This window comes from Mustela erminea, chromosome 18 (assembly GCF_009829155.1).
Source record: "Mustela erminea isolate mMusErm1 chromosome 18, mMusErm1.Pri, whole genome shotgun sequence".
Lineage (NCBI taxonomy): Eukaryota > Metazoa > Chordata > Mammalia > Carnivora > Mustelidae > Mustela > Mustela erminea.
This window is the reverse complement of record NC_045631.1, coordinates 56,033,451-56,051,697: the sequence shown is the minus strand read 5'-3', so window position 1 is coordinate 56,051,697 and position 18,247 is coordinate 56,033,451. Positions and strand designations below refer to the sequence as shown.

The 18,247-nt window shown below is 42.9% G+C and overlaps 1 protein-coding gene across 2 annotated transcripts; it reads left to right on the top strand.

Moving 5' to 3' along the window:
- The first annotated feature begins 2,322 nt into the window (after positions 1-2,322).
- On the top strand, positions 2,323-17,053 carry SUMO2 (small ubiquitin like modifier 2). Of its 2 annotated transcripts, none has more exons than XM_032322716.1 (4): positions 2,323-2,506; positions 4,112-4,243; positions 11,760-11,831; positions 12,070-12,283. In XM_032322716.1, the coding sequence occupies exons 1-4, from the start codon at positions 2,486-2,488 to the stop codon at positions 12,160-12,162; spliced, it is 318 nt and encodes a 105-aa protein (XP_032178607.1). In that variant the 5' UTR covers positions 2,323-2,485; the 3' UTR covers positions 12,163-12,283. The 2 variants fall into 2 exon arrangements, with proteins under 2 accessions (XP_032178607.1, XP_032178606.1); XM_032322715.1 differs by lacking the exon at positions 12,070-12,283 and adding an exon at positions 16,393-17,053 and having other exon boundaries at positions 2,368-2,506.
- The last annotated feature ends 1,194 nt before the right edge of the window (positions 17,054-18,247 follow it).

The window sequence follows — 18,247 nt, the reverse complement described above, 5'->3', positions numbered from 1 at the left end:
CCCTCTTCCTCTCTCTCTCTGTCTTTTATGAATAAATAAATAAAATCTTTTTTTTTTAAATGGGGGATTCCAGAGCCACACTGCCCAAGAATGTGCATTTATTTTTTTTATTTTTTTTTTTTTTTAAAGATTTTATTTATTTATTTGACAGAGAGAAATCACAAGCAGAGGGAGAGGCAGGCAGAGAGAGAGAGAGAGGGAAGCAGGCTCCCTGCCGAGCAGAGAGCCCGATGCGGGACTCGATCCCAGGACCCTGAGATCATGACCTGAGCCGAAGGCAGCGGCTTAACCCACTGAGCCACCCAGGCGCCCCAAGAATGTGCATTTATTTTCTTTTATTTTCCTACAAATATGCATTTAAACTGATACTCTAGGGGCACCCATCTGCCTTAGTTGGTAGAGCATGCAACTTTTTTGATCTCTGGGAGGTGAGTTCAAGTCCCATGCTGGGAGTAGAGCTTGCTTAAAACAAAACAAAACAAAAACAAACAGACAAAAAATGGTACCTCAGATGATTCTGAGCCTCTCAAATATACAGGCACAAGAGGGACTTACCTTACAAAAACAATAACAAAACAGGAGGCTGTTGCAGTGGTCTTGGGGTAAGCTGACTTGAATTCAGGCTTCCCCTACCTGCCCTGATTCATCGGCCTTCCTTGGCCTGTCTTTCATGTAGGGTCTTAAGCCTCTTCTTCCCCATGAAGGATCAGCTGGAAGTCCAGCAAATACAGACTGGCTCGGAGACCAGACAGAGCCTGAAGAGAAGCAACTAGATTTGGTAGGTATTTAGAAGGTGGAATAGACTGGACTCAGAGATCCATTGTATGGGGAGGTGAGGGGGTGGGGGTGAAGAAGAATAAGAAGTCAAGGAAGCCCCCTGGCTCTCCAGCCTGGAGGAACAATGGTGCAATGGTGCGCCATTCAGTGAACCAAGAACTCCAAGGAGAAAGGCAGTGGGTTCCCAGAAGGTGAAGTGAGGAATTTTAGTTGAGATTTGCTGAGTTTGATGTGCCTCTGGGACATTCAAGTGGGGATGTTCACAGGTCGGTTGGATTTATGGGTTGGATGCTCAGAGCAAGACCTAGTTTAGAAATACGTATCTGAGAATCCTTAGCTAATAGGTGGTGATAGAAGGTAGGGGAAATCATCCCAGGAGAGGGAATAGAATGATAAGAGAAAAGGATCTAAAACACAACGCATGGAACATTTAAGGCCTGAGTAGGAAAAGAATTGCAAAGGGATCAAGGACAGGCCAGAATCAACAGCCCAAAGTCACGGGCAGGGGATTTCGAGGAGTGAGGATTGGGGAAGCATGCTGGATCCCGCACAGGAGTCTGTGGTGACCTTGCAGAGAGCCGTTCTAGGGGAGCTCCAGGGACAGCACTAGGCTTCAGTGGATTGAGGAGTGAGTGGGAGGTGAGGGAGTGGAGACAGCTGGCATGGACAGTTTTTCAAGATGTTTGGCCAAGAATGGAGCGAGATATGTTGGTAACTTAAGAAGGAAACAGAATCGAGAGAGGCTTTTTCTATGCTAAGGGAGGAGTGGAAGAAAGCATAAAGACCAAGGGAATAATAAAACCTACCTAGAGTAGCGGGAGGAATCCACTGCCTTGAAGTCAGGATTGTTCCTAAGACAGGAAGGACCTACTTCTATTTTTTAACCTGACCGATTGGTCTGGAAGCTCGATATTGGGTGGTTCACTGTCAGGGATCCTGTTTCCTCTTGGAGGCTGGGACCCAGGCCATGAGTTAAGGAGTTTGTAGGATGAACCTCTTTTCCTTAGCTAGCAAAGTACGGATTTACCAGCAAGAAAGAAGTAGGCACCGCACTGAAGCAAGAGCCGGGTGGGAAGCGCGTTCAGGCTGAAGCTTTGAAATTCAGAGGATGAGAGGCTGAGTGAGTGTGATGTTCCTCCAACCATGTAGAAAGCTGCATTTGGGCCACCAACAAGAGGGTTTTTTTCCCCAGAACCTCATGCTAAGGCTTTGACTTAGGCTCCCCCTTCCTCCTCTAGTCAGTCTGCCTTCCCCAGCCTGAGTCTCAGGTCTAGGCCTCAAGCCTCCTCGTCCCCACCGAGGACCAGCTGGAAGCCATTTTGATTAAGCTCCACCACAGAAGGAGGACAATACAGCCCCGCCCAGAGCCAGGCGCGCCCCCGCGGCGGGCCGGGTGCGCGTGTCCGCGCCTCTTCCCGCCGGCCTGGCGGGCGCCGGGCCCAGGCCGGGGCGGTGCGAGGCGGGGGGTGGGGGTGGTTATGTAAGCGTTGCGCGCTCCCGCGAGGCGGCAACCAATGGGAAGCCCCGGCGGCTCGTGCTCGCGCACGCAGGGTGGGGGGAGGGAGCGCACGACGTGCGCGCGCCCTCTCCCTCCTCCACCGCTGCCGCCTCCTTCTTCTGCCGCTCCTGGTGCTGCTTGTGTGCTCGTTCGGTGCGGACCTGGTACCTCTTTTGTGAAGCGGCAGCTGAGGAGACTCCGGCGCTCGCCATGGCCGACGAAAAGCCCAAGGTGAGCTCGGCGCCGGCTCCCTCGGCTCCCCGCGCGGTCGGGGTCACGGCGCGGGCCGGGGTCCGGCCTGAGCCCGCCGCGGGCTCCCCGCGCCTTCCTGGGCCCCCCACGGGGCCGGCCGCGGCTCAGGCCCGGGCGCTCCGCGCCATTTTCCTCCCTCCCCTCTTCCTCCCTCCCGCGCCGGAGGAGGCCCCGCCGCCCTCCCCCGCCCCCGGCCGCCTCGGAGTGCGCGCCGGGCGCGAGTAGGGCGGGCGGATCGCGGACGCCCGCGGCCCCATCGGCCGCGAGCGGAGCTCCTCGGGCCCGGCCGGCCGGGCGCGCGTGCGGAGGGGCGTTAGGGCGCGCGGTGTCCCCACCCTCCGCGGACCCCGCGCGGAGCGGTGGCGGGTGTTGCCGCCTCCGCGGTGGCGGGGAGTTCCCTCCGCTCCGGGCTTTCCCCTCAGGGATGGGGGGCTGCGGGCATCTGGGGACCCCTGCCCCGCGCCGCGCTGGCCTGGCGAGGGCTCGAGGAGAATCAATGGGCTGCCGATGGGTTCCCCATCGGGCCGTCGTGAGGGGTCGGGGATTCCTGGATTCCGGGGGAGTATTTCCCACTTTCCCGGCTTCGGGGTCCCCAGGGGGCTGCGCAGGGGCTTTTCCGTTGGTGCCAGATCACCCCTAACCTGCCGAGACCATGCGGTCTCGAGAAGTTGCAGGCAGAGGGGAGAGCAGAAAGACTTGGTCGGGCTGAACTTTTTAACGCGGGTTTTGAGGCACCGGGAGGCTCTTCCCGTGAGGACTGAGGCTTCCACTTCTTCCTGGCACACGGGACTTTGGTAGGGTTTGTTCTGTGACACCCCCTGCCCCTTCCTTTTCTGAAGTGACTTGGGGGCTACAGAATCCCATCAGCCCTGGATTGGGGCGAACTTCAGGTTGGGTGGAAATCTACGAGGAAGACTTGGAAGAAAACGGCATTTGACCCATGACAACAAAGGGGAGGGGAGAATAAGAGCTCTTAACTGAAAATAAACAAAAGTGAGGCTGCTCATAGAGGCGAACAGGAATAGTGGTTCTGAGCTATTACCGCTGCTTCAGAGAGAATCGGGGGATATTCCTCAGTGAGGTTTTTTAAAAATGTAGTTGAGATATGTTATTAAACTGAGTTTAGTAACTTTTTAACAAGACAGTTGTAATGAGTTTTCACCTGGAAGGTCTAGATTTTTATCCGTGCGTTCTGTATTGTATAAAGAGAAAAGATGGTTATTTTAATCTTTTTAAGGGAAATGACATATATTTTGGGGGGATAAAATATGCCATTTTAGAAAATTCAGATACAGGGGTACCTTTCAGTGCATTGAGTGGGACCCATCTTTAAAAATCGATGGTTATCGCTGACGGTATATTGCATGTAGTCTGCTTTTCTGTTTCTGTGACAGCTATTTAATATCGTTGCTCCAGGATTTTCCATCTTTCAGATTGATTTCAGCGGCTGAAAACAGCTGTATACTCTTTTATCATACAGAATGAGAAACCTGTTGATTTCTGAAGCAAGTTGGGCTGCTGCTACTTTAAAAGGTGTTTGTTTTTCACATTTTCCAAATTACACTTTTATTTTTCTTTCAACAGGAAGGAGTCAAGACTGAGAACAACGATCATATTAATTTGAAGGTGGCGGGGCAGGATGGTTCTGTGGTGCAGTTTAAGATTAAGAGGCATACACCACTTAGTAAACTAATGAAAGCCTATTGTGAACGACAGGTGAGGAACTGACATATGCACTTCCAATAAAACTTATTAAGAAAAATTTAATTTTCTTCGGAATAGAAACTAGACTGGCATAATATAATTATCTTTGGTTGAATGAATGCATTTATATACTTCACATATCAGTTCTGTCCTACACTTGGTATGTTGATGCTTCATGAAAACCCTTAGGATGGTTTGGTTAATATTCTGTATGATTCTAGTCCTATGCCAGAATTCATCAAATTATAGTCACAACATGCAATTTGTTCCCCAGGGGACTTGATTCTACTTCTATAAGAGAATAAGAATGAATTTGATAAAATTTCGTCTCAGGTTTTTTTAAAATTTTTTTTAATCTCATTTAAAATTTGTGTCCTGTCAGAACAGTTTGTTTTGAGCATTTAAACCAATTTGGAAATAAAATTAAATTGTGCATGTAGAATTGTAGTATTTTCTTAACTCATGGTAGAGGTCAAGAAATTTAACCTCCTGAGTCAGGCAAAAACATTCCTATGTTATAGGGACATTTGCGTTTTACTCAGAAATTAGTAAATGGACAGCAAGAAGAAGTTGAGCTGAATAGCTGCTGGGAGTTGAATGCAGGGTTTAAGACAAAGAAGATTCCTTTTGTGAGGTTGAATCTGTAACAATAAAGAGGTAACTTTAAAGTTGACTTTTGCAAGTCTAACAAAAACTCTGATACCTTTATCAGTTAATAATAACCTGGTGGAAGGGTTTTTTTTTTTTTTAAATTCTACTCCATTAAACTTGGGAAAGTCATTCTTTTAGACTAAAACAAGTTGTCTGCAATGCAAATTACCTTAAAAATAGGCTCAAAATAGAGTAAGACTTAAACCTGTAGAAGTTGGAAAAAAAACAACTCTTGAAGTTGGGAGATTGAGTTCGAGCTGATACTTGTTGGACTTCCTGCATGAGCTCTAAGGCCATTTGGAGGAAACTGAAGATAAACTTCATTTTGAGATTGAAGCATTATTTTGTGTATAATTTATTTGTAATAGAACACTGTGCTTCTAGGATTCTTTTAGCTTCATATGTAAACTAATCCTATAATTCCTTAAAAGATACTGATTTTCATTGTATCTTATTTGAAGAATTTTGGTAAAATTCCTTTGAACAACTAATAAATATGTACTTCCTACCTGTGCTAAAGAATTTTTGCTCTAGCATCTTCCATATTTGAACACTAGTGCCCCTTCAGGTTACAGGGGAATTTTAAAAGGTAATCATCCTGTAGAACTTTCACATAGCACACTTCTTACAAAGTAGAAACTCATGCTTAGATTTAGTGGTTTTCAACAAAGTTCTCAGCATATCTTTTTATTAAATTTTAGATTTTGAATCCTCACATTTTTTTTTCTTTAGATTTTATTTATTTATTTGACAGACAGAAATCACAAGCAGGCAGAGAGGCAGGCAGAGAGAGAGGAAGGGAAGCAGGCTCCCTGCTGAACAGAGAGCCCGATGCAGGGCTTGATCCCAGGACCCTGAGATCATGACCTGAGCAGAAGGCAGAGGCTTTAACCCACTGAGCCACCCAGGTGCCCCTTGTCACACATTTTTTAAAGGGTCCTATTTTTCAAAACTTAATATGGAAACTCAAATGTAGAGCAAAGTTGAAAAAACTTTACATTGAATACCCATATGCTTACCACCTAGTTTAACCATTAGCATTTTACTAGACATATCTATTGATAACCTCTATTAATCCTAAAAGTTCATATTTAAGACTTCCTTTATTTCCTGTAGGGGCCCCAAAGGATCTTTTTACTTATCTGATACTTATCAGATGCCTACCGTGTGGTGGGGCATCATACTGTGCACCAGAAAAACAAAGACATATAGTACATCCCGTATGGAGATTGTCTTTATAAGCACCTGGGTGGCTCAGGTCATGATCCCAGGGTCCTGGGATTGTGCCCCATATTGGACTTCCTGCTCTTCGGGAAGCCTGCTTCTCCTCTCCCACTCCCCTTGCTTGTGTTTTCCCTCTCTAGCTATGCCTCTCTGTCAAATAAATAAAATCTTTATTAAAAAATTTTTTTAAAATATAAGAAATTGTTCTGTAGAATTGAGTTAGTGGGTCAATCAAGAATTAGGCGGTTTTGGGGCGCCTGGGTGGCTCAGTGGGTTAAAGCCTCTGCCTTCAGCTCGGGTCATGATCCCGGGGTCATGGGATCGAGCCCCGCGTCGGGCTCTCTGCTCAGCGGGGAGCCTGCTTCCCCTCTCTCTCTGCCTCCCTCTCTGTCTACTTGTGATTTCTGTCTCAAATAAATAAATAAAATCTTTAAAAAAAAAAAAAGAATTAGGCGGTTTTCCTGGTATGTTAAAATTTAGTATATTACTCATGTAAATAAAGTTTTTCTTGAATTTTTTTCAGTTGTTTAAGTTGACTAAACTTGGGGCCACTCTTAATTTGCACTAGGGGAAAAGAAGCATTGGTAATCCATTAAAAATGTAATTCCACTGCATATCACTTGGAATGCAAATATAGTTTGAAGATAAGATTCAGGAAAATTTGGAAAGATTAGTTCCCTTTTTCTAAAGATTATTTATTTATTTGACACACAGAGAGAGAGAGAGAGATATCACAAGTAGGCAGAACAGCAGGCAGAGAGAGGGAAGCAGGCTCCCTCCCTAGCGGGGAGCCTGATGCAAGGCTCAATCCCAGGACCCTGAGATCATGACCTGAGCTGAAGGCAGAGGATCAACCCACTGAGCCACCCAGGTGCCCCCCCCCCATTTTCTTTTTAGGTGTGGGTATAGCCTCTCAAAAGCCTAGAATATTTACTCAATTTAATTTGCATAGCTAAAGGGTGGTTGTTGTTTTGTTTGTTTTGGACAGTTGATTTTTGACTAACGATTTCCTATCAAGATTAATTGAATGCTCATATTTATTTTCTAATGAACTCAGTTGGATCTTTGGAGGAGTTCAAGTAGCTGATAGGCATCTCAAAAGTGCATATGCCAAAGACTCTTTTTTTTTTTTTTTTTAATTTTACTTATTTGACAGATAAGAGATCACAAGTAGGCAGAGAGGGAGGAAGGGAAGCAGGCTCCCTCCCTAGCAGAGAGAGAGCTCCGGATGCGGGGCTCCATCCCAGGACCCTGGGATCATAACCTGAGCCAAAGGCAGAGGCTTTAACCCACTGAGCCACCCAGGTGTCCCCCCCCTTTTAAAGATTTTATTTATTTATTGAAAGACTCTTGATTGTGCTCCTAGAAATTTTTTTCTCTGGTATCCCCACTCCGTAAATAGCACTATGTTATATCTAGTCAGGAAGTTATCCTTGGGATTATCTTTGATGATGCTTTATAACTCCTATAAAATCCATCAACAAATTGTGTTCTCTATTTAAACCTGTGCTGTTCAGAACAGTAGATAACAAGCCATGTGTGACTGCTCATCTCCTGAAACATGGCTAGTCCAAATTAATATGTGCTGGAAAGTGTACAATATGTACCCGATTTTGAAAACTCATAGTGGGAAAAGTAAAATACCTTAATTTTTCAAATGTCAATTACATGTTAAAAGGATTTTTAACATATTGATTTAAAACATTAAAATTTTACCTGATTTTAATGTGGCAATTAGAAAAATTAAAATGACGTGTAGCTCATATAATAAGATTTCTCTTGGATAGTGCTGAGCCCTTAGCCATTTTATTCCACTCCTGGTTGATTACTATCTTTGAAAACTTTTCTGATTAATTCATAGTGCTTTTGCTCCCATCACTGGGTCCTCTCACTGTTTTTGTTTTTTGCATTGATCACTGTATTTGCCTTTCCATTAAAATGTAGAGTGTAGGGCCTTTTTGTTCACTATTTCTCTAGAACTTAAACTAGTACCTGACATATGTATGAGTGTGTTCGGTAAATGCTTATACAGTGATAGTGAACATTCAAGCTGCCTCCAGAAGTTGGGTTGTAAATAAATTTTCTGTTCACATGTAGGATTGAGTTTGCCCTCTTTGGCTGAGGGCATACTGTGCCATTCTAGTGTGCATTTACTATAACTAATGATATTGTGGAATGTTAAGTGGTTTTAGAGAGCCCAGACTGATTCATTGGTTTAGTTCAGTTTTGTGAAATGAAGAAGTAGGGATCCAAAGAGATACCCTCACACAACTCTTCCGTGGCACAACTCTGAAGCTGAAGCTCAGAGATAAGATTTACTCATAAGTGAAATCCAAATACTGGTTTCCAAATTCATTGTTTGAATTTACGTGGTTTATGGAATCTGAAAGGCAGGTCTCCTGAATTTTTGACGTTCGGTCTGTAGCAAAATAAAACATTGTATTGATAAGGAAAAGCATGCAAACAGGTAGTAATAAAGGAATATGATGCCTGTTCTGGCCTTGTGTTTTTTTCCCTTGTTTTGAACGGCCATGCCATTGATGTTAGGACTTTACTAGTGGACATAGAGAAAGAAACCAGCATATGGCTTCGTATTTTGTTAAAGCAATGGGTCTTCAGTGGAGTGTTTGCAAATGTGTAATTAGTAGTTAATGGCTTGGCATTTAATTCATGGTTGCTTTGCATAATCACAAATTAAATTTGGATGTCATGAGGAATGAATTAAGGTTGTGTCCCCTGTCTGGTCTGGAATCGCATTCTCCAAGACAAAGGCTAGTCTGAAAGTGGTATGTGTCACAGGCTAGAGTGTTCAAGGTAGGTAATACGATCTTGATGTTAGGGGTAGTTTTAAAGATAGACTTACCTTGATGTTGGGGGTAGTTTTAAAGACAGACTTAATGAATCCATGTTTAATAAAGGAATACAGGAGTCAAGTATTGAGCACTTTGTTTCAATATTCTAGTCCTAGGAACTCAGTTTAGTTGAAGCAGGGATTTGTGTAACAGTAGTTACACAAACAATAGTAACAGTTTGTGGTATGAGGATGATACAGGAGTGATTTTTTTTTTTTTTTTTTTTTTTGGGGTAGGGTGCTTCCTAAAAAGCTCTTTTTCCAGTTAATATATTTACAGCATATGGGGCGCCTGGGTGGCTCAGTGGGTTAAGCCGCTGCCTTCGGCTCAGGTCATGATCTCGGGGTCCTGGGATCGAGTCCCGCATCGGGCTCTCTGCTCAGCAGGGAGCCTGCTTCCCTCTCTCACTCTCTGCCTGCCTCTCTGCCTACTTGTGATCTCTGTCTGTCAAATAAACAAATAAAATCTTTAAAAAATATATATATATATTTACAGCATATGTCCGGAGAGACTTTATTTTCCCATCTTGTCTTTCTTTGGCTGCACTTGCCAGCTTTGCTCCTTTTCCCTACCCCTATGTCAGGTAGGTAATGATTAGTAAAACACTGGAATCTGCTTTGCAGAAGGGGCATGCTTAGGCTCATTTACCTCCTCAAATACATAACAAAAAAATTTTTTTTTTTTTTAAAGATTTTATTTACTTATTTGACATACACAGAGAGAAATCACAAGTAGACAGAGAGGCAGGCAGAGAGAGAGGGGGAAGCACGCTCTCTGTTGTGCAGAGAGCCCCATGCGGGACTGGATCCCAGTAACTTGAGATCATGACCTGAGCTCAAGGCAGAGGCTTAACCCACTGAGCCACCCAGGCGCCCCCATAACAAAAATTTCTTGAAGCTGAACTCGTAATTTTAAAATTCCTTTTTTTGTAATAAAGCTGCTCCTCAACTTAGTAGGCTTTAGATTTATTTTAAATTGATTTATTTTTAAATAAAATGAAGCATGGTAAGGTAGGTACTACTTTTCATCGATTTCATTCTGTCATTACCATTAGCATATCCATTAGCACCTACTGTGTGCAAGGAATGCAGTATGTAACCAAGACAGTCCCGGTTCTGTCCCTCCTGGGGCTTACTTTTCAGTGAGAGGTTGACAAATAATCATTGCTGGTCTGGGTAAGTACTAAGAAGGAATTTAAAAAGCAGGTGGTTCTTTTGAGGTATTCCACAGTTTTAAGCTTACATGCTTATGGATGGTTTTAGGACATTAATGGTGGAAATGCTGATTACCCAAGGGTTGAATTCTTGTGGCGTGCCTAACATTGTGCTTGGTTACTTTTGCTTGGTGACAGGAATTGTTTGGCTAGAAATGAAGGTTAAGTAGCTTTTCTTCTTTAAGATTTTATTTATATGAGAAAGAGAGCATGAGAAGGGGCAGAGTCAGATGGAGAAGCAGACTCCCTGCTGAGCAGGGATCCTGATGTGGAACAAGTTCCATGGGCCTCCAGGATCATGACCTGGGCCAAAGGCAGTCGCTCAACCAACTGAGCCACTCAGGCATCCGAAGTTTAAGTAGCTCTAAGGCAAAATTTTAATTGTTACATTTAGGTGACTTCCAGTTTTCATTATTAAGGGTGGGTTTTTTATTCCCTTTTTGAGAGCTCTCAATGCAATGGAGAATGTTGCTGTGCATATATTTTACTTTAAATTTCAGTAAGTTGGGGCGCCTGGGTGTCTCAGTGGGTTAAAGCCTCTGCCTTCGGCTCGGGTCATGATCCCAGGGTCCTGGGATCGAGCCCCGCATCGGGCTCTCTGCTCAGCGGAGAGCCTGCTTCCTCCTCTTTCTCTGCCTGCCTCTCTGCCTACTTGTGATCTCTGTCTGTCAAATAAGTAAAATCTTTTTAAAAAAATAAATTTTAGGGGCACCTGGGTGGCCCAGTGGGTTAAGCCGCTGCCTTCGGCTCAGGTCATGATCTCAGGGTCCTGGGATCGAGTCCCACATCGGGCTCTCTGCTCAGCAGGGAGCCTGCTTCCTCCTCTCTCTCTCTGCCTGCCTCTCTGCCTACTTGTGATCTCTCTCTGTCAAATAAATAAATAAATAAAATCTTAAAAAATAGTTTTAAAAAAATAAATAAATTTTAGTATTTTTCTAATTCATTTAAATGCAGTTTGACGCAAGCTATGATCTGTTCAAACTTGGAGTAGCTGTGGTCTCAAAATAATACACCTTTTTTAAAACGACCTTTAAAAAAAAAAAAAGATTTATTTATTTGAGAGAGTGAAAGAGTAAGTTGGGGACAGGTAAAAGGAGAGGGAGAGAGAATCTCAAATAGGTCATGACCTGAGTCAAAATCAAGAATTGGCTGCTTAACTAACTGAGCCATCCGGGCACCCCTAAAAAAGACCTTTTGATCATTTTTTGGGCGCCCAGGTGGTTTAGTTGTTTGTGCGTCTGCCTTTGGCTTAGGTCATGATCCTGGAATCTGGGAGATTGCCAGAGATTCAGCCTCCCAGCTCAGCGGGGAGTCTCCTTCTCTCTCTCCCTCTGCTCCTCGCCCAGTTTGTTCCCTCTCTCAATTAAATAAATAAAATCTTCAAAAAAAAAAAAATTCTTCCTAAGAAGTTCAGACATAGTTCAGAGAATGTGAAAGTCATGCCAAATCTTTTTACCCACATAGAAATGTGAACATGTTGATGATCATTTATTTAGGTTTCTCTTTTAATATATTTATGGCTAAATATGCATATAATTTTAGTTCTTAGTGTTTTCTTGCATTCTTAACTGCTTTTACTCTCTTGCAGGGTTTGTCAATGAGGCAGATCAGATTCCGATTTGATGGTCAGCCAATCAATGAAACAGACACACCTGCACAGGTAAAATGTCTTTGTGCTAACTAGAAAAGTCAGTGTGTTTTGTGATTTGCTCAGCAGCCTTGTTTTTATTTGTAGACTTTTAGACATTGGAGTAGAGTTTTTCACCAGAGGGCAAAACACTAAAATATCATGAATATTAGTATTTCTTCAGGAAATGCTAGTGGTTTTTAAACCAGTTACCATTTTGTAAAGCTGATAGGTCATTTAGTTAATTTAGTCTAATCTTTCCCATTGCCAGCGCTATTTGGAGACAATACTTCAGAATGCTGTTTTTGTCGCCACAGCTCTTGATCATGCTCCAGGTTCCCAACAGGTGATTGGTTGGTTGTAGACCCTGAGCATTTTCACTTCTCGTGCTGACTTCTCTTTCACCAGCCCTTGTGAACTAAAGGGACCTTGGGGGCTCTAACTGGAAGTCTCTTGGTGGTTTAGCTTGATCAGTAGGGTTTGTGGGTTTTTTTGGATTTTTTTTTTTTTTTTTTTGTCGGAGAGCGTGAGCACAGACAGAGTGGCAGGCAGAGGCAGAGGGAGAAGCAGGCTTCCTGCTGAGCAAGGAGCCCGATGTGGGACTTGATCCCAGGATGCTGGGAGCCGAAGGCGCCGCTTAACCAACTCACATCCAGGTGTCCCGATCAGTAGGGTTTTTGATAATCGGTGACTTTCCAAAGCCTTCTGCAAAAGGTGATGCTGTCTGATCTCTTAATCTATTTTTTAATTGTTTAAAAGGTTTTATTTACTTGAACCCAAAGGCAGTCCCTTAATGACTGAGGTACCTACGTGTCCCTCCCTTAATCTCTTTAGGAGTCACTTTGCAAGGGTTCAGCTGGGTGGTCTTCTGTGGCAGAAAGTCTTCGTATTTGGTTTTTTTTTTTTTTTAAGATTTTATTTATTTGACAGATCACAAGTAGGCAGAGAGGCAGGCAGAGAGAGAGGAAGGGAAGCAGGCCCCCTGCTGAGCAGAGAGCCCAATGTGGGACTTGATCCCAGGACCCTGAGATCATGACCTGAGCTGAAGGCAGCGGCCCAACCCACTGAGCCACCCAGGTGCCCCATATTTGTTTCTTTTTACCCTGTGAGATTCCACTCAAGACTTAGTTTGGGGGAAAAAATATTTTGATAGAATTTTAAATTGAAGCCTGTCTACTTTCAAATGTTTTATCAGTCCATAAAAACTAGAAAGTAATAAATACGGTATGAGTGAAGCAGCCTATTCTGGTTGTGTTTTAAAAATTTGAAATGTCTGGGTTGTAATTGAGGAAACAATGTTTTGAAGTGATTTCCCGTGGTGAGTCTCTAAGAAGCAGTTATAGGAGATAGCCACAAGGAGGAGCTGCATTCTCTTGGTGAGTGAGAGACTGGAAAGACTTCTATCCTTTAAAGGCATTTCAAGTTTCACTGTAAAATGTGACATCCCTGGGGTTTTATTTCAGTAGATAGGTGAAGACATGTTTTGATGGTTTAAAAAGAATAAAAACCTATTTACATTAAACTCGGATATTTAGAATGCATTTGCTGTCTTTTGATGCTCTCATCTGCCACCAAAAACAAGTTCTGGTCTCTACATTACTGGCTGCAAATATTAAACTGTGAGAAGGATTTGTTTGGATCTGCATTATGAAATTTTATGTTGAAAGTGGACTCGAACTCCTTTGAGTATTTGAAATTGAATTTGCTGTAGAATGAAACTGATTCATTTTAGAATTATTCTCCCAATGTTTATTAAATAGTAGAATTATATAAAACAGAATATCTTGGGTTGCCTGGGTGGCTCAGTGGGTTAAGTCTGCCTTCAGCTCGGGTCATGGTCTCAGGGTCCTGGGATGGAGCATGGTGTTGGGCTCTCTGCTCAGCGGGGGGGGCCTGCTTCCCCATCTCTCTCTGCCTACCTCCCCATCTCTCTCTGCCTACCTCTGCCTACTTGTGATTTCTCTCTGTGTTAAATAAATAAATAGAATCTTTAAAAAAAATAGAATATCTTAATGACCAGTTTTAATAGTAATGTATGTGTCCATATTCTGTTAAATACTCTCTTCGATTCATTTAATTCTCATAACTGAATGCTATTTCATTTTACAAAGAGGGAATTGAGACTTAGTCATTAACTTTTTATCTTATTTTAAAGATTTTATTTATTTATTTGACAGAGAGAGACACAGTGAGAGAGGGAACACAGGCAGGGGAGTGGGAAAGGGAGAAGCAGTCTTCCTGATGAACAGGGAGCCTGATGTGGGGCTGGATCCGAGGACCCTGGGATCATGACCTGAGCAGGAGGCAGAGGCTTAACCCACGTTGCCACCCAGGCGCCCAGGTCATTAACATTTTAATGCTATGGTCCTACTTTAGTGTATTTGAACTTTGTTAGAAATGATTCTGTTTCTTGTCTTTAGGTACCCAGGGTTCTTGTTTTGTGTTTTTTTTTCTTCCCAAATTACCAGTTTTTAGAACGTATTTTTTTGAGGGTAATTATCAGCATAATAAACTGTTATAAAGGTTATTTATTTTACAGCGCTGCCGTATGTACCAAGATTTTGCTATTCTGGTAGAAAGGACGGTTGTTTTATGTATGGGTAGTGAGTCTTGCAAACTTGGTTTGTGAGTACCAGTTTAAAATTTAAAGTACTTTTTTAGTAAGTCTGTCCTTACATGTATCCCCTCCCTTACTGCACAGAGCTCACTGCCGTGCTGTGTTGTGTGCATACACACACACACACACCCTTTTAGAAATGCAAATATAGTCATACTATAACCAGTTTTTCTGTCTCTTTTTTTGTTGTTGTTTGAAGATTTGATTGAGCGTGAGCAGAGGGAAGGGGAAAAGCAAAGGGGGAGAGAGGATCCCAGGCAGACCCTGCCCTGAGCCCAGAGCCCAGCGTAAGGTTGGATCTCACAACCCTGAGATCAGGACCCAAGTTGAAATCAAGTGTCAGGTGCCCAGCTGACTGAGCCACCCAGGCACTCCGCTACCTAGTTTTTAAATTTGTTTTTAGCCTAATATTGTATCTTAGGGATAGTTCCATTTCTACACATGTAAATCTGTGTGGTGTTTCATGTTAAGAGTGTATCACATTTCTTTGAGGTTTTGTTTTCTTTTTTTATATATATATTTTTTAAGATTTTATTTATTTATTTGACAGGCAGAGATCACAAGTAGGCAGAGAGGCAGGCAGAGAGAGAGAAGGGGAAGCAGGCTCCCTGCTAAGCAGAGAACCCAATGTGGGGCTCCATCCCAGGACCCTGAGATCATGACCTGAGCCGAAGGCAGCGGCTTAACCCACTGAGCCACCCAGGCGCCCTCTTTGAGTTTTTTTATATTTAGGTTATTTCCAGGGTTTTGCTCATCTAAACAACATTGCAGTGAGATCTTTTACATGTATCATTTTTATTTTCGTTTATTTTGTTTTTATATCATTTATTTTTATCATGATGAATTATTTTACCTTTTTTTTTTAAGATTTTATTTATTTATTTGACAGATAGAGATCACAAGTAGGCAGAGAGGCAGGCAGAGAGAGAGGAGGGGAAGCAGGTTCCCCGCTGAGCAGAGAGCGCAATGAGGGGCTCTATCCTGGGACCCTGAGATCACGACCTGAGCCGAAGGCAGAGGCTTTAACCCACTGAGCCACCCATGTGCCCCTATTTTACCATTTTTATAACTTTTTTTTTTAAAGATTGTGTTTATTTACTTGACAGCCAGAGATCACAAGTGGGCAGAGAGGCAGGCAGAGAGTGGGGGTGGGGTGGCAGGGGAAGCAGGCTCCCTGCTGAGCAGAGATTCCAGGACCCTGAGATCATGACCTGAGCTAAAGGCAGATGCTTAAGCGACTAAGCCACCCCGGCCACTCCCAAGCTTTTTCACTTAAAAACAGCTTTCGGGGCACCTTCAGTGGGTTAAGCCTCGGCCCTTCGGCTCAGGTCATGATCTCAGAGTCCTGGGATGGAGCCCCACATTGGGTTCTCTGTTTAGCAGGGAGCCTGCTTCCCCTTCTCTCTCTCTCTGCCTGCCTCTCTGCCTACTTGTGATCTCTGCCTGTCAAATAAATAAATAAAATCTTAAAAAAAAAAAAAAAAAAGGCAAAAACTCCCACCCCCCTCTTTCAAACAAACAAACAAAACCCCCTAAGCTTTCTATAATCTTCATATAAGGAAGACCAAGTGAAAAATTAACTTAAACCGAAGACTGATGCTACATTAAGCTGTAGGATGTCTACAGTAATGAACACGGGATTTGGGTGGAACTTGTGGAGTTTTGGGGGTACTTAAGTCCTAGAGTTAAAAATCTTAAGAGCTGGGACGCCTGGGTGGCTCAGTTGGTTGGGCGGCTGCCTTCGGCTCAGGTCATGATCCCAGCGTCCTGGGATCGAGTCCCACATCGGGCTCCTTGCTTGGCAGGGAGCCTGCTTCTCCCTCTGCCTCTGCCTGCCATTCTGTCTGCCTGTGCTCGCTCGCTCGCTCTCCCTCTCTCTCTCTGACAAATAAATAAAATCTTTAAAAAAAAAAAAAAAAAGTCTTAAGAGCTGATAATCAGTGGCCTTCCATTTGTTTTTCTTCTCTCATATGCCAGTTGGAAATGGAGGATGAAGATACAATTGATGTGTTCCAGCAGCAGACAGGAGGTGTCTACTAAAAAGGGAACCTGCTACTTTACTCCAGAACTCTGTTCCTTCAGACCAAGAAGATATTCTCAATTAGAAAGCCGCAATTTGGTTCCACCACATCCTGACTACTACAGTATAGTTTTCTCTATTCTTTCATTTTCCCCTTCCCCATTCCTTTATTGTACATAAAGTAACTGTGTATGTGCACAAGCATATTGCATTTTTTTTTTAACTAAATGGCCAATGGTATGTTTTGATCGACATCAAATGGAGATGGGATGGGGGAAAATACTGCTTCTGTGAAAATCCCCCCCTCTCCATTAGTGGCATGCTCAGTCGGCTCTTATCTTTATATTCCAGTAAGTTATTTTGCTCTCACTGTTTAACAAAAAAAAAAAGAACAACATAAAAATCCTTGCATACCTTGTTCAATTGGAGAATTTTAATGTTTTTCATTTATCATTGTAAAACCAAGGACAATTTTATAACTTTTTTGTACGTAGCTGTTACATGTAGGGCAATCTGTCTTTAAGTAGGGATAAATTACTCTAAAAGAAATGAATCCTAGATAGTTTTCCCTTCAAGTCAAGCGTCTTGTTGTTTAAATAAACTTCTTGTTTAAAATGAGCTGTTTTCTTTATTCTGAAGAATATTGAGAAGCTTAGAAAAAAACCATGAAGTGAGTAGACCTACTAGAAGTAACATTTCAAGGAAGACAAAGCTACATTGCATTCCTGACAGACTGATACAAAACAAAGAATAACAAAGTTTACAAGTGACTAGCAACTAATGTTTCAGCCTCTTTGTTTAAAAAGCTTAGGCAGTTCTAAATACCCAACTTTACTAGCAAAAATAAAAAAAAAAATTGGGTCATAATGTGGATTTAGTCCCAAGTATTCTTTTCTGTAACCACTACCTGGCAGAATGGGTTAGTACATGCAGCTGAGAGAAAGTTCTGAGTTTGCTAACTGCTGATGAATCGCTTAGACATGGTAGCCTCTTTTGGTGAATAAATGTTCCCTGACTCAAAATAGAGTCTTTGTTCCTTGAGGATGTTGAAGGCCAGTAAATATTTATCCACATATATCCACTCTTAGAGCCTTAAATATGCAGGGCACCACAGTTTTTAAGCCCAAATGTATGAGGAAGGGTAACAGCTATAGAACGAGTAAATAGAATCTTAGAGCTGGAAAGACAGATTACCTAACTCTAACCCCTGTTTTAGAGATAAGGAAGCTGAGGCCCTGAGGGTTGTTACTTGTCACACAGCTAGATGATTGTGAAACTAGGACTAGAGAACAGGTCTGGTGCCTGTTAATTCGGTTCTTCTGTATTGGTTCTCAAGAAACTGAATTTCCACCCCTGCTATTCACCAGTGTGGCCTTTTGGGATGGAGTCCCCATGTCCTGTCAAGCCTTGTCTTTCACTTAGTTCACTCTACCACTGTTGCAGTGTGGTCTTTTTTTTTTATACATCCATTTTTATGGTGAATGAGCTTCCCTAGACAGCAGGTGTTCTGTAGGTTTTTAAAGTTTTCTTTATTGAAGTAATGTCTACACCCTGTGTGGGGCTTGAACTCATGACCTCAGGATCAAGCATTGCATGCTTTTCTGACAGCCAACCAGGTTCCCCTATTCCATAGTTCTTTCGCTCTGTATATATGAGTTAATCTCGAACCAACAACTTTTATTTTCCTGTATGTATAGTGTTACCAACCTCCGTTTACAATTTGTATTGTGCACCTGTGTGGGAAGGCTACCACCCAAGAAATCTTAGATCAGGTAAGTGCATGTCTCTTGAGTTGTTGTACTAGGTACTGTT

Bases quoted from the DNA above. Each gene is read 5' to 3' on its own strand.
- SUMO2 (XM_032322716.1), top strand. From the start codon at position 2,486: ATGGCCGACGAAAAGCCCAAG. The intron at 2,507-4,111 runs GTGAGCTCGGCG...TTCTTTCAACAG, and splicing joins TGGCCGACGAAAAGCCCAAG to GAAGGAGTCAAGACTGAGAA. The intron at 4,244-11,759 runs GTGAGGAACTGA...ACTCTCTTGCAG, and splicing joins AAGCCTATTGTGAACGACAG to GGTTTGTCAATGAGGCAGAT.